At 45.1% G+C, this 14,206-nt stretch overlaps 1 protein-coding gene across 1 annotated transcript in view; it reads right to left on the bottom strand.

Moving 5' to 3' along the window:
• The window catches only part of LOC106566746 (bone morphogenetic protein 7), a 55,658-nt gene extending 41,452 nt beyond the window's left edge, over positions 1-14,206 (bottom strand). Inside the window, exon 1 of the mRNA XM_014135097.3 lies at positions 13,457-14,206. Coding sequence (XP_013990572.2) covers positions 13,457-13,856 — 400 coding nt within the window. The 5' untranslated portion in view covers positions 13,857-14,206. The remainder of the gene's footprint in view (positions 1-13,456) is intronic.

Genomic DNA, 14,206 nt, shown 5'->3' with positions numbered 1-14,206 from the left:
GGCTTTTACAAGCTTTGATTTGGCTGTTTGTGCCTGTTGGAGAATCTGTTAAGCCCTGTTTATACCTGCCTTTAACTTGCATACCTGCCTTTGTCCTGATCTTGTCCACATTCTGATTGTGCCCACACTTTTAGACACGCGTAGACAATCAAAAGACACATTGTGATTTGATTGTGATCAGATCATCCTGCCCACATCTGAAGGTAGTCAGACATGCATTGTCTGGATAACTTACAAGTGTAGACAGATCTGGACAGGGAAACCATTTAAATCATCATTATTCCAGTCTCTAAAATCACTGACAGTTGGCAACGTTGACTGATTTCATCAATATGTGTCTTAAATCATTTGCATAAAGGAAATTACCAGGAAATCTGGTCACAATGCAGACACAGTGGACAGATAATAGACACATTTTAATACTACGTATAGACACATTTCTGGAAAGATGGCGCCTACAGAGAGGGTTGCCTCGCTTCTTGTCCTTAGGAAACTTTGCAGTATTTTGTTTTTTTATGTATTATTTCCTACATTGCTAGCCCAGAAAATCTTCAATGTTATTACGTACAGCCGGGAAGAACTATATCAGTGACGTCAACTTACCAGCACTACGACCAGGAATGCAACTTTCCTGAAGCGGATCCTTTGTCCGAACCACCCAGGGCATTTGAACTGATTCCAGAGACTGACCCAAAACAACGCCGCCGGAGAAGAGGTAGACGGAGTGGTCTTCTGGTCAGACTTCGGAGGCGTACACATCACCCACTGCTTCCGAGTATATTACTCGCAAATGTCCAGTCTCTAGATAACAACGTAGACAAAATTAGGACAAGGGTGCTTTCCAGAGAGACATCAGGGATTGTAACATACTCTGTTTCACGGAAACATGGCTCTCTCGGGATATGCTGTCGGAGTTGATACAGCCACCTGGATTCTTTGTGCATCACGCCGACAGGAATAAACATCTCTCTGGGAAGAAGAAGGGCGGGGGTGTATGTTTCATGATTAACAACTCATGGTGTAATTGTAACAACATACAGGAACTCAAGTCCTTTTGTTTACCTGTCCTAGAATTCCTTCCAATCAAATGCCCACCGTGTTATCTCCCAAGGGAATTCTCCTCGGTTATTGTCACAGCCGTGAATATCCCCCCTCGAGCCGATACCATGACAGCCCTCAAGGATCTTCACTGGACTTTATGCAACCTGGAAACCATATATCCTAAGGCTGCATTTATTGTTGCTAGGGATTTTAACAAAGCAAATTTGAGAACAAGACTACCTAAATTCTACCAGGATATTGACTGTAGCACTCGCACTGGTAAAACACTGGATCAATGCTACTCTAACTTCCGCGATGCAAACAAGGCCCTCCCCCGCCCTCCTTTCGGCAAATCGGACCACGACTCCATTTTGCTCCTCCCTTCCTATAGACAGAAACTCAAGCAGGATGTACCCGTGCTAAGGACTGTTCAACGCTGGTCTGACCAATCAGAGTCCACGCTTCAAAATTGTTTTGATCACGCGGAATGGGACATGTTCCAGGTAGACTCAGAGAATAATATTGACGTATACGCTAATTCGGTGAGTGAGTTTATAAGGAAGTGCATAGGAGATGTTGTACCTACTGTGACTATTAAAACCTACCCTAACCAGAAATCGTGGATAGATGGGGGCATTCACACAAAACTGAAAGCGCGAACCAGCACATTTAACCATGGAAAGGTGACTGGGAATATGTCCGAATACAAACAGTGTAGTTATTCCCTCCGCAAGGCAATCAACCAAGCGAAATGCCAGTACAGAGACATTCAACAGCTCAGACATGAGACGTATGTGGCAGGGTCTACAGACAATCATGGACTACAAAAGGAAAACCAGCCACGTCAAGGACACCGACGTCTTGCTTCCAGACAAACTAAACACCTTCTTTACCCGCTTTGAGGATAATACAATGCCACCGACACAGCCCGCTACCAAGGACTGTGGGCTCACCTTCTCCGTGGCTGACGTGATCAAGACATTTAAATGTGTTAACCCTCGCATGGCTACCGGCCCAGGCGGCATCCCTAGCCGCGTCCTCAGAGCATGCGCAGACCGGCGGGTGTGTTTTAAGGACATATTCAATCTCTCCCTATGCCAGTCTGCTGTCCCCACATGCTTCAAGATGGCCACCATTGTTCCTGTACCCAAGAAAGCAAAGGTAACTGAACTAAATGACCATCACACTGCACACTGCCCTACCCCATCTGACAAGAGGAATACCTATGTAAGAATGCTGTTTATTGACTATAGCTCAGCATTCAACACCATAGTACCCTCCAAGCTCATCATTAAGCTTGAGGCCCTGGGTCTCAACCTTACCCTGTGCAATTGGGTCCTGGACTTCCTGACGGGCCGTCCCCTGGGGGTGAAGGTAGGAAACAACATCGCCACTTCGCTGATCCTCAACACTAGGGCCCACAAAGGTGCGTGCTCAGGCCCCTCCTGTACTCCCTGTTCACCCATGACTGCGTAGCCATGCACGCCTCCAACTCAATCATCAAGTTTGCGGACTACACAACAGTAGTAGGCTTGATTACCAACAACGATGAGACAGGCTACAGGGAGAAGGTGAGGGCACGCGGAGTGTGGTGTCAGGACACAACCTCTCACTCAACGTCAACAAAACAAAGTAGATGATTGTGGACTTCAGGAAACAGCAGAGGGAGCACCCCCCTACCCACATCGACGGGACAGCAGTGGAGAATGTGGAAGGTTTTAAGTTCCTCGGTGTACACATCATGTACAAACTGAAATGGTCCACCCCCACAGAAAATGTGGCTTGCCACCTAAAACACTCACAATTTTTACAAGCATTTCGCAACACTCGCAATAACATCTGCTAACCATGTGTATGTGACCAATAAAATTTCATTTGATTTGAATCAGAATGTAGACAAGATCAGGACAAAGGACACATGTTAGCACCAGGTATAAACAGGGCTTTAGACATTACAGATTAGAATTAATTTAGGCTAACAAAATCTTCCGCTAGAACAACCAACACACTCTCCATCAGTGCTCCAGTATGGGCCATAGAGCAGAGTTCTGAGCCTTGTATTCATTTGTTTTCCCAGCAGTGTGGTTTGTCACTGGGTCCTTGGCTTTGTTCTGGCCCACATCTGGACTCTCGCTCTGGGGTAAACTCCACTCAATGCTGCCCTCCGCAGAAGACAAGGGCACTGGGCTCTATCTGACTTCCATTCACTAAAACTCACTCTGCTTGGGGGGCTATTAAGGCAGAACACTTGATGTGCCCGTTGTAGGGCACAGTTATCCAGTGCAAGAGTAGCTGATGTGAAGGGTGTATACATCACAGGAGGTTGGTGCCACCTTAATTGGGGAGGACGGACTTGTGTCAATGGTTGGAGCGGAATAGGTGGAATGGTATCAAATACATGATTTCCATGTGTTTCATGCCATTACATTTGCTCCATTCCAGACGTTATTATGAGCCGTCCTCCCCTCCACTGGTATACATACCTATAGAGCCCCACAGTGGAGGTGTCATAATAGCCATAAAACCTAGCAATCAAACAGGGAAATGGCTCCAATTGTTTTTCCACCATTCATTTTCCCCATAGGGGATTTTAGAAACACTTAAAATAAGGACTGTGTTTAGACCGACCCTGGCATGACGTTTTGATAACCGTGTAAATCTCTCTCGGACAAGGTGACATTTATCAATATTATTGGCTCTATTTACTCTCAGATTCGAAAATGCTAATCAAAGTAGACATCATGCAAAACTACAAAACCCTGCACATCATCTCTAGCTGACACCTTTGCTAACAGGTATTGTGTCAATTTAAAACTTGCACAAAACAGTTCACAGAATTGTCCATTTAAAGAAATGTTGCCAATTTATTAACTACTACATTTAGCTCACATTAGATAGTTAATCCAGAAATTCTTACCTTTGCCTCGATTCGGCAGTCTCATCCAGATCATCATGAGCTTTTTTATAGTACTTTATGATAGCCACATTAGCAGAAAATTAGCATTTCATTTTTAGGGGAGGTAAATACAGGAGAATATACTGATAAAAGTCACCTTGTCCTAGAGAGATTTACACAGTTATCAAAATGTCACGCCAGGGTAAGCCTTCACAAAACACAGCCCTTATTGGAAGTGTTTCTAAAATCCCCTAAGGTAAAAATGAAGGGTGGAAAAACGATTGGAACCATTTGACTGCTAGGTTTTATGGGTATTATGACTCATACTGTTGTACTCTATTATCATCACAATCCTATCATTTTCTCCAAGTCTGTCGCTGAAATTCAGGGATACTTTTCATTCTTTATCTTCTGCCCCCCTTCTCTCTCTCTCTCTAACCCCATTCTGATGTGTTTATGAGCAACCTCAGGGGTCAATTATGTCAGCAGCATACTCCTACAGTGAAAATTACCCATGCTCAGCCTCAGAGAGAGAGAGAGAGAGAGACATGACTTAGAAAGCGTAGTGTTGTTGGCTGAAACATTCCTGGCCTTGAACGCACGTTGTCCGTCATTTCAGCCGAGCGAGAACACTCGCTACTCTGTACATCTGGGTCTTTTGACAACTCGCCACATTGTCAAGTCCCACCCGCAGGCTGTTTCATCACAACTCACAGCAAGTGTCTGGGACAGTCCAAGAGTGAGGAGATGCTGTGCATATCCAGATGTCAGTTTGTTTGGAGATCTACAGGTGAACATACAGTTCCAGGAGTTAAATAGAAAGGGAATGGAAGGATTTGACCTTGATAAATAATCCATGTGTTATGTGGTAGCCTAGCAGAAACTGTGTGTGAGTGTGTGGGGGGGCATTATTTTGCCTCTCTGTGGTATGTTAAGTGCTTTAACTCTGCATGAAGCATTGAAAAAAGTGGAAAAGAGGACAGCAGTCATGACCTGAAGACAACAGTAACTACCTGAACCAACTATCACATGATTCTATCCCAGTTAGTTCGCTCCTCTCCAATGGGGGGCATAAAACATGCAATCTCTGACACAAATCAGCTCCAAAATGTATTGTAAACACTCTGTATGTGTGTGTGTGTCCACCAAGTAGTGACCACATAAATCAATGGGGAGGGAGGAAGAATAACACCTCCCAGTGTCAAAGCCAGGCCAGTAGGAGAACAGAGTTGATTGGACCTCAACAGAAAGACCATCCAACAGGCTTCAGCTCCAATCTACTGTTCCTAACCTGGCAGACAGAGAGAACTATCTCACACCCCAGAGAGCTTATAAAAGTCAGAGATGGATGGCTTCTGGGGCTGGTGTGTGTGTGTGTGTGTGTGTGTGTGTGTGTGTGTGTGTGTGTGTGTGTGTGTGTGTGTGTGTGTGTGTGTGTGTGTGTGTGTGTGTGTGTGTGTGTGGTGTGTGTGTGAGAAAGTGTTGACATGTTTTGTGTCTCGCAGGTGGGAAGGTTTGATTCCCTAGAGTTAAGGGGCAGAGTTGGGGGTTGGAGAGAGGACACTAGGGAACACTGTTGGTGTAAGCTATGAAAGTTAGGAGGCGGTCAGTGTATTTTGGTAGGTTTAAGTGTGTGTGTGTGTGTGCGTGCGTGCATGTGTGTGTACATGCGTTTGTGTGTTTTGGTATAGGGTGGTGCAAGGTGGGGAGGGAGGGTCAGACATTGCTGTGGTTGATATGAGAGGGACAGAGCTGGGGGACAGAGGGATGTAGGGAAGGGGTCTGTTGAATTGCGAGGAGATAGAGTTTCTGTGCACATCTGCTTTGGACTGCAGACGTAGAGAAACATCTGTATTAACCTCAGTCCCAAGGGCAGCCCACTGAGCATAGGCCTGCAAGGAGGCCAGGGAGAGAAGGAGCAAGAAGGGATGTGTGTGTGGGTGTGTGTGTGTGTGTGTGTGTGTGTGTGTGTGTGTGTGTGGTGTGTGTGTGTGTGTGTGTGTGTGTGTGTGTGTGTGTGTGTGTGTGTGTGTGTGTCTGCCTACAGTACATACCATTTCAATCCTATTCCAACATCATCACTTCAGCACCCACACCATATACCCACCCCCACCTACTCACCAACTATTTCCCTGCTGCCACATCTACCTAGCATATACCATGTTCCATATTCCTTACAGCACCATGTTCCATATTCCTTACAGCACCATATTCCATATTCCTTACAGCACCATGTTCCATATTCCTTACAGCACCATATTCCTTACAGCACCATGTTCCATACTCCTTACAGCACCATCTTCCATATTGCTTACAGCACCATGTCCATATTCCTTACAGCACCATCTTCCATATTCCTTACAGCACCATGTTCCATATTTCATACAGCACCATGTTCCATATTCCTTACAGCACCATGTTCCATATTCCTTACAGCACCATGTTCCATATTCCTTACAGCACCATGTCCATATTCCTTACAGCACCATGTCCATATTCCTTACAGCACCATCTTCCATATTCCTTACAGCACCATCTTCCATATTCCTTACAGCACCATGTTCCATATCCTTACAGCACCATGTTCCATATTCCTGACAGCACCATGTTCCATATTCCTTACAGCACCATGTTCCATATTCCTTACAGCACCATGTTCCATATTCCTTACAGCACCATGTCCATATTCCTTATAGCACCATGTCCATATTCCTTACAGCACCATCTTCCATATTCCTTACAGCACCATCTTCCATATTCCTTACAGCACCATGTTCCATATTCCTTACAGCACCATGTTCCATATTCCTTACAGCACCATGTTCCATATTCCTTACAGGACCATGTCCATATTCCTTACAGCACCATGTTCCATACTCCTTACAGCACCATCTTCCATATTCCTTACAGCACCATGTCCAAATTCCTTACAGCACCATCTTCCATATTCCTTACAGCACCATGTTCCATATTCCTTACAGCACCATGTTCCATATTCCTTACAGTACCATGTCCATATTCCTTACAGCACCATGTCCATATTCCTTACAGCACCATCTTCCATATTCCTTACAGCACCATCTTCCATATTCCTTACAGCACCATGTTCCATATTCCTTACAGCACCATGTTCCATATTCCTTACAGCACCATGTTCCATATTCCTTACAGGACCATGTCCATATTCCGTACAGCACCATGTTCCATATTCCTTACAGCACCATCTTCCATATTCCTTACAGCACCATGTTCCATATTCCTTACAGCACCATCTTCCATATTCCTTACAGCACCATCTTCCATATTCCTTACAGCACCATGTTCCATATTCCTTACAGCACCATGTTCCATATTCCTTAAAGCAACATGTTCCATATTTCATACAGCACCATCTTCCATATTCCTTACAGCACCATGTTCCATATTCCTTACAGCAACATGTCCATATTCCTTACAGCACCATGTTCCATATTCCTTACAGCAACATGTTCCATATTCCTTACAGCACCATGTTCCATATTCCTTACAGCACCATGTTCCATATTCCTTACAGCACCATGTTCCATATTCCTTACAGCACCATGTTCCATACATCAACACCAGTAAGTTAATGCTATGACTTCTAGGGATTTAGATGTATGACTCCAACATGACTGTAACTCCAACATAACTGTGAAGTGACAGCAAGCGTTTCCAAGCATGCAGGCATGAGTGTGTGTGATAATGTGCGCAAGTGTGTGCATGCATGTGTAAATGTATGTATGTGTAAATGTATGTATGTGTGTGTGTGTGTGTGTGTGTGTGTGTGTGTGTGTGTGTGTGTGTGTGTGTGTGTGTGTGTGTACAGCAGTGGAGTAACACAATGCTGTCTCAATGCAAAACCCTCTAATAAATCCAAACTTCCAAACATGCCAATTCAAGCCTCTTTTTTGACCTGCCTGCTAATACACACCATTAAACCTAAACGGGCTGCCGACTCTGTGCCACCGCCCAGGGGGTGGTGAGGGGGTGAGGGGGGTGGCAGGGGGGCAGGTGGTGCCCTGTGGTTTCACCATGGTAACAGATGGAATCCTTCTCTCATCAAGACACATCCACACACAGGACAAATATGAATCTAACTGAATCAAACAAATCCTTTTCTCTCAATAAAATAATATGTTATAACCCTTCAGACTTGTATCTAAATGTTTCAAACATGCTCTAGATTTCTTATGTTATGGGTTAGGAAAGGATGTATTTCAAATGCATCTATAAACAGTACAAAATGTATACTTATACTGCAAGTAAATATTGAATGCTTATGTACATATTGGCCCCAGGTCTATTGTTGCTAGGCCGACGTTAGAGCCAGCAGAGAGCAAGGACACAAAAGAACTCACATCATTGTTTGTTTTTGAATTTAGTCAAATGTTTCACACATCTGGTGCGGATTAATAGCAGCAGAGCATTTGGACAATGAAAACGCACTGCAGCTGTACACCTTTTTTTAAATAATCTGAACTTTGCTCACATGTGTGTTCGCATTGTAGCCAAACTCAATGCTTTATTTTACGACGGCCCTCCTCTGAGTGTGTAGTCAGAGCAGCTGACTTCCAGCAGGACTATTAGACACCCAGGGACCGATCAGCATGGCTCTGGGGACCTATCAGCATGGCTCTGGGGACCTATCAGCATGGCTCTGGGGACCTATCAGCATGGATCTGGGGACCTAACAGCATGGCTCTGGGGACCTATCAGCATGGCTCTGGGGACCTATCAGCATAGCTCTGGGGACCTATCAGCATGGCTCTGGGGACCTATCAGCATGGCTCTGGGGACCTATCAGCATGGCTCTGGGGACCTATCAGCATGGCTCTGGGGACCTATCAGCATAGCTCTGGTTACTGGAATGCCAGAGAGCAAACAAGCACTGTTTCATTTTTCTTTATACACACACATGGATACACGCGAGTTTGTAAGCGCATACAAACACACACGCATACTCGACGCGGGCAGGCATGCACGCAGACAGACACACACGCACACACACTTTCTCACCGCCTCAGGCTACGGTAATCCTTGCATGATTGCATGACTCCAGCAGGGCATAGCAGGAAGCCATGACTAAACACACCTGATAACACATTACTGTAAGACATTAAAACCCAGAGCTGGAAAACAGACCATAAATACCCCACGCCAATGATGCCACTATTCACTGACCTGTGAGATGCACATAGTAGACATGGAAGTCACCCTGCTGCCCTGTGGTGTGTGAGACCGAGTGGGCATCCGTGTGTGGAAAACGGGTTTGTTTGTGTGTGTGTGTGTGTGTGTGTGTGTGTGTGTGTGTGTGTGTGTGTGTGTGTGTGTGTGTGTGTGTGTGTGTGTGTGTGTGTGTGTGTGTGAAGTGTGTGTGTGTGTGTGTGTGTGTGTGTGTGTGTGTGTGTGTGTGTGTGTGTGTGTGTGTGTGTGTGTGTGTGTGTGTGTGTGAAGTGTGTGTGAGCATGCACTAGTATATGTGTGTGTGTGTGTGTGTGTGTGTGTGTGTGTGTGTGTGTGTGTGTGTGTGTGTGTGTGTGTGTCTGTAAGTGCTTGACTTCCCTTTGCCATGCCATGCCAGCTCAGCCCAGCCAAGCAGCCCAGAGCTCTGGAAGCTGTGGTTTGTTGAAGGGGAAATTACTTAATTCACTGTGGCTGAGGGCTAATGCACTGGGGACTGCTGGGACCATATCAAATAATTACCCAAAGGGAGGTGTGTGTGTGTGTGTGTGTGTGTGTGTGTGTGTGTGTGTGTGTGTGTGTGTGTGTGTGTGTGTGTGTGTGTGTGTGTGTGTGTGTGTGTGTGTGTGTGTGTGTGTGTGTGTGTGTGTGTGTGTGTGTGTGTGTGTGTGTGAAATGGTATGTGTGCTTGGGCAAAGCGTCAATCATTCCAGCTGAAAGGACTACACATTGGGAGAACAAGAAAGACAGAAAGAGAGAGAAAGACAGAGAAAGACAGAGAAAGAAAGAGAGAGAAAGCGAGAGAACATTGCCACATACAGTATAACTCCTATAGACTGTCTCGTCAATATAACTCCTATATGCTGTGTAATAGGTTCATATCCCAAGCTAATGCTACAGAAAAAAAACATACAATTTCACACAGTGAGAGTGTTAGTTAGTGAGTTAGCGTGTAAGAGTTGGATGTTGAGCAGCACACACCCTGTGCCAAGGCGACCCATGTTGCGTGTAGATGTGTACATTCTGCATGTACACCGTAAGCCATTTACACAGCGGGCCTTTTAACTGAGGTGACTCAGATGGAGGAGAGGAGAGGAGAAGAGGGGAGAGGAGAGGACATCTCTGGCCCTGGGGTCTTTCCCAAAGCAACACACCCATCCTGGGCCTGCCCTGGAAACCAACCTCAGAGCAGCTCAGATACACACTGACAACAGATCAGCTATCAGCAGGCCTGAGAACAGCTCAGATACACACTGACAACAGATCAGCTATCAGCAGGCCTGAGAACAGCTCAGATACACACTGACAACAGATCAGCTATCAGCAGGCCTGAGAACAGCTCAGATACACACTGACAACAGATCAGCTAGAGGCAGGCCTGAGAACAGCTCAGATACACACTGACAACACAATTAGCTATAGGCAGGCCTGAGAACAGCTCAGATACACACTGACAAAACATCAGCTATAGGCAGGCCTGAGAACAGCTCAGATACACACTGACAACACAATTAGCTATAAGCAGGCCTGAGAACAGCTCAGATACACACTGACAAAACATCAGCTATAGGCAGGCCTGAGAACAGCTCAGATACACACTGACAACACAATTAGCTATAAGCAGGCCTGAGAACAGCTCAGATACACACTGACAAAACATCAGCTATAGGCAGGCCTGAGAACAGCTCAGATACACACTGACAACACAATTAGCTATAAGCAGGCCTGAGAACAGCTCAGATACACACTGACAAAACATCAGCTATAGGCAGGACTGAGAACAGCTCAGATACACACTGACAACACAATTAGCTGTAGGCAGGCCTGAGAACAGCTCAGATACACACTGACAACACAAGCATGTTGCTCTCTCATTTCCCCCTGCATAGGTCTTGAGTTAAGGCAAGAAAATAAGATCACTCACTCACACACTCTCTCACACACTCTCTCACACACTCTCTCACGTTCTCATATAAAGGCGTATGAATCAGCATTTCGATCTGGGGCTTGGATCAAGCCTGGCTCATATCTGATGGCATCACATAAGACTCAGGAAGAAGAGCACTGACTAAGAGGCCCATTCACGGACGAGACCCATGATGACATCAACAAGACACACATCCACTTTATCCAAATGAGTGACACAGACCATTCGATATATGGTAAGAGGAACCCAATATGGCATCAGGGGAATCCAACCGTCCCTGCAGAGAGGAGAAAGGGCTTCTGTGCTGCTCAGTAACCATATTACCAGGCCTCAACCAATAACAGTCACTGTGAGTTGAGTGGAAGTGACTCTGGACAAACACTCCAAGATTAATTGTATTAGGGCTTTGTTCACAAGCCGCAAGTCACAGAACAAGCATAGAAATCTCTAGGCGAGAAAGGGTCTTGATTACACAAGATGGGTTCAGCTATAATATTATTTATTTTGTTTGCCCCAAATCAAAAAATGCTCTCTTGTTGATGTGAAACATCTTTGTTATGATTGAATGTCTTATTTATGGATCACAGACTAAGAAAATAAGGCCCATAGTAATATCAGAGTGCTCATTTCTCCTATGTTAGGAACTGTTTCTGCTCTTCTCTCTGCCTCTCACAGGCTCTCTACTTGCCCCATTGAAGTCTTCTGTTGCCTTCAAAATGGCACCCCATTCCCTACATAGTGTACTACATTTGACCAGGGCCCTAGAGCCATATGTGGGCCTAGGTCAAAAGCAATGCACTATATAGGGATTTGGAATATTGTGCCTTTTCAGATGCAGCCTCAGTCTGGGAGTGTTAGGAAAAGAGAGAGTCCCTTGACTTTGCAAGGTTCTGCACTCACATCAATCTGTGTCAAAATGCAGCAGGTCCCTCTTTAATGATATAGTGCAGCAGAGGAAGCACTGTCACCTCCCACTTCGTTGCCAAAACCCTCCAACAATCATCCCTTCATCGCTCCAGGATTCATCACAAACTCCAGCTCCATTGAGCAATGATATTTCTTCTTGTTTTCTTTGTTAATATTTGCCTTTTAACTTTCCTATAACCACACAAGTAGTACACTGAATATGTACTCTAGCCAGATCCCATGCTGCAGTGTGGTTTCCCTCTTCCAATTAATCACCAATACTCATCTTGACCCTCATTCATAAATGCAGTTGCTGTGATTGCATAATTTGTTGGCCAAATTGAATTATGATGGTGTGTTTATCTTTTCATAAATCCCCTGGCGTTGCCTGCTAATATTGTGATGATGGGCAGGCAGTAAAGCCTGGCTGGCTGTTGCTGCTGACAGTAATGGTAATCAGTAATGGAGCAGAATCTCAGGGGGATTTCACTAAGACGCACTAATTAGATAAGGAACGTGATTATGAAACATGGCCAAAAAATCCAGAGTCAACAACTGAGAGAAAACGTATATTCTAAGAGGGAAAGAGCATAGGCTATCCGAGACATGGCCCTTTTTCACGTGTTGAGATACAACAGATCATGCCCAACTCTGGAGATAGAATACAAACTGTTGAGGATGTTATTTTGTCGGGAATGCAAAACCTAAAGAGACCTAAGGAGACCAAGATGCACCTTGAACCTATTCTGTTGTTGACACTTGCTCATACTCCAGATAACAACAGTGGACTGAGTGACTGCAGGTTACATCATCTGTAGGGTTGAGCACCTGAACATTAGCTCAACGGACAGCTGTTTGACAGAGACAGACAAGACACTGGAATGTGACACTCTGGGATTCCTCAACTGGACCATTAACTCAATCGCAACACACTGTAAAGATGGACTACCTATTCTACAACTTGTATCTACACTGGATGGCTTTTCTTGTGCAGTGTGTGTGCTGTAGCCTTATAAAGTGCTTCTGCAGGACAAAGACCCAACATCCCCATGTGCAGACGAAAAAGCATGGTTGGTTCAATAGGAAATACATCTAACTTTCATTCTCCTGATATGTGAAAATCCCAGTTGTCTTTTAAGGCCTATAAATCAGGAGGGCGATAAGTCTTAAGGACCCAGTGTAACTTACTTTAAAGTCATTAGATATTGCCTAAACATGGAACAGGGAACCTAAACAATGTCACTTGGTCTGTAAATCAATATTACGAAGGTTAACAGTTATATCATTTGCAAATCGCCTTAACTCCAGTTTCACTCATGTTATTACATATTGGTGTATATGTAATAAGATATGTGCAAATTGTTACATACATTTAAGGCATGGCGCTTAGATATCTGCCGTGCAAAACCTCAGACGGTTAAGATGGAAAATCGAATACTGCATGGGCACATCATAATATGCACAAATGGCAAGGGGTGACATACCTAAATTGACAAAGCTCATAACCATGTCTGCGTCGTTTAGCAAGTTGTTGTCCTGTAGAGTTGCTATCGGCGGCCCCTGGGTGGTGAAGACGGGTTTGTATGGATAGGAGTACGCGTCCTCTTCCCCCTCCGTGGACATGGCATTGTACAGGTCCATCATGAACATTGGGGCCGCGTTGTGCTTCCCGTGGAGATGCGGTCGCGGCCGGTGTGGGAGCCCGAGTATCGAGAGGATTTCCCGCTGCATCTCCCTGCGCTCCTGGCTTTTCAGCCGCCGGTGGATGAAACTCGAGTGTACCTCATTGTCCAGGGTAAAGTTATAAAATACTGTGTCCGCCAGGACGCAGTAGCCCCATACAAGGAACAAAGCAGGGGCACGTCTATCCAAAAATGAAACCATTTTGATGCCGTGCGTAATTGCGCTGAGTGCTCTAACCCAATACTTAAAATAAGGATATTGAACTTCGCAACATGTTTGTTCAATACCCGAATCATTGACGGCCCCTCATGTTGAGGGAAGAGTTCCCGATTGGAACATCAATTTCACTTAAACGTCCACTCTTATTGGATTGCCTTAAAATCCACTGATCTGTACAATTTTGAATTTCGATTATTTTGCCTTTACATCCAGCTACTCCGACCTCTCACTAGCCTGTCACTGTCTCTCTGGGTCACGCGTAAACTGCAAGGTTGACAAGACGTGTTGCAGCGAGTGCGATGAGCCGAGCTCAGCAATCAGACTTTGAGGAG

Source organism: Salmo salar, chromosome 13, assembly GCF_965601325.2.
Source record: "Salmo salar chromosome 13, fSalSal1, whole genome shotgun sequence".
NCBI classification, from domain to species: Eukaryota; Metazoa; Chordata; class Actinopteri; order Salmoniformes; family Salmonidae; genus Salmo; species Salmo salar.
This window is presented reverse-complemented; position numbering and strand designations above follow the sequence as displayed.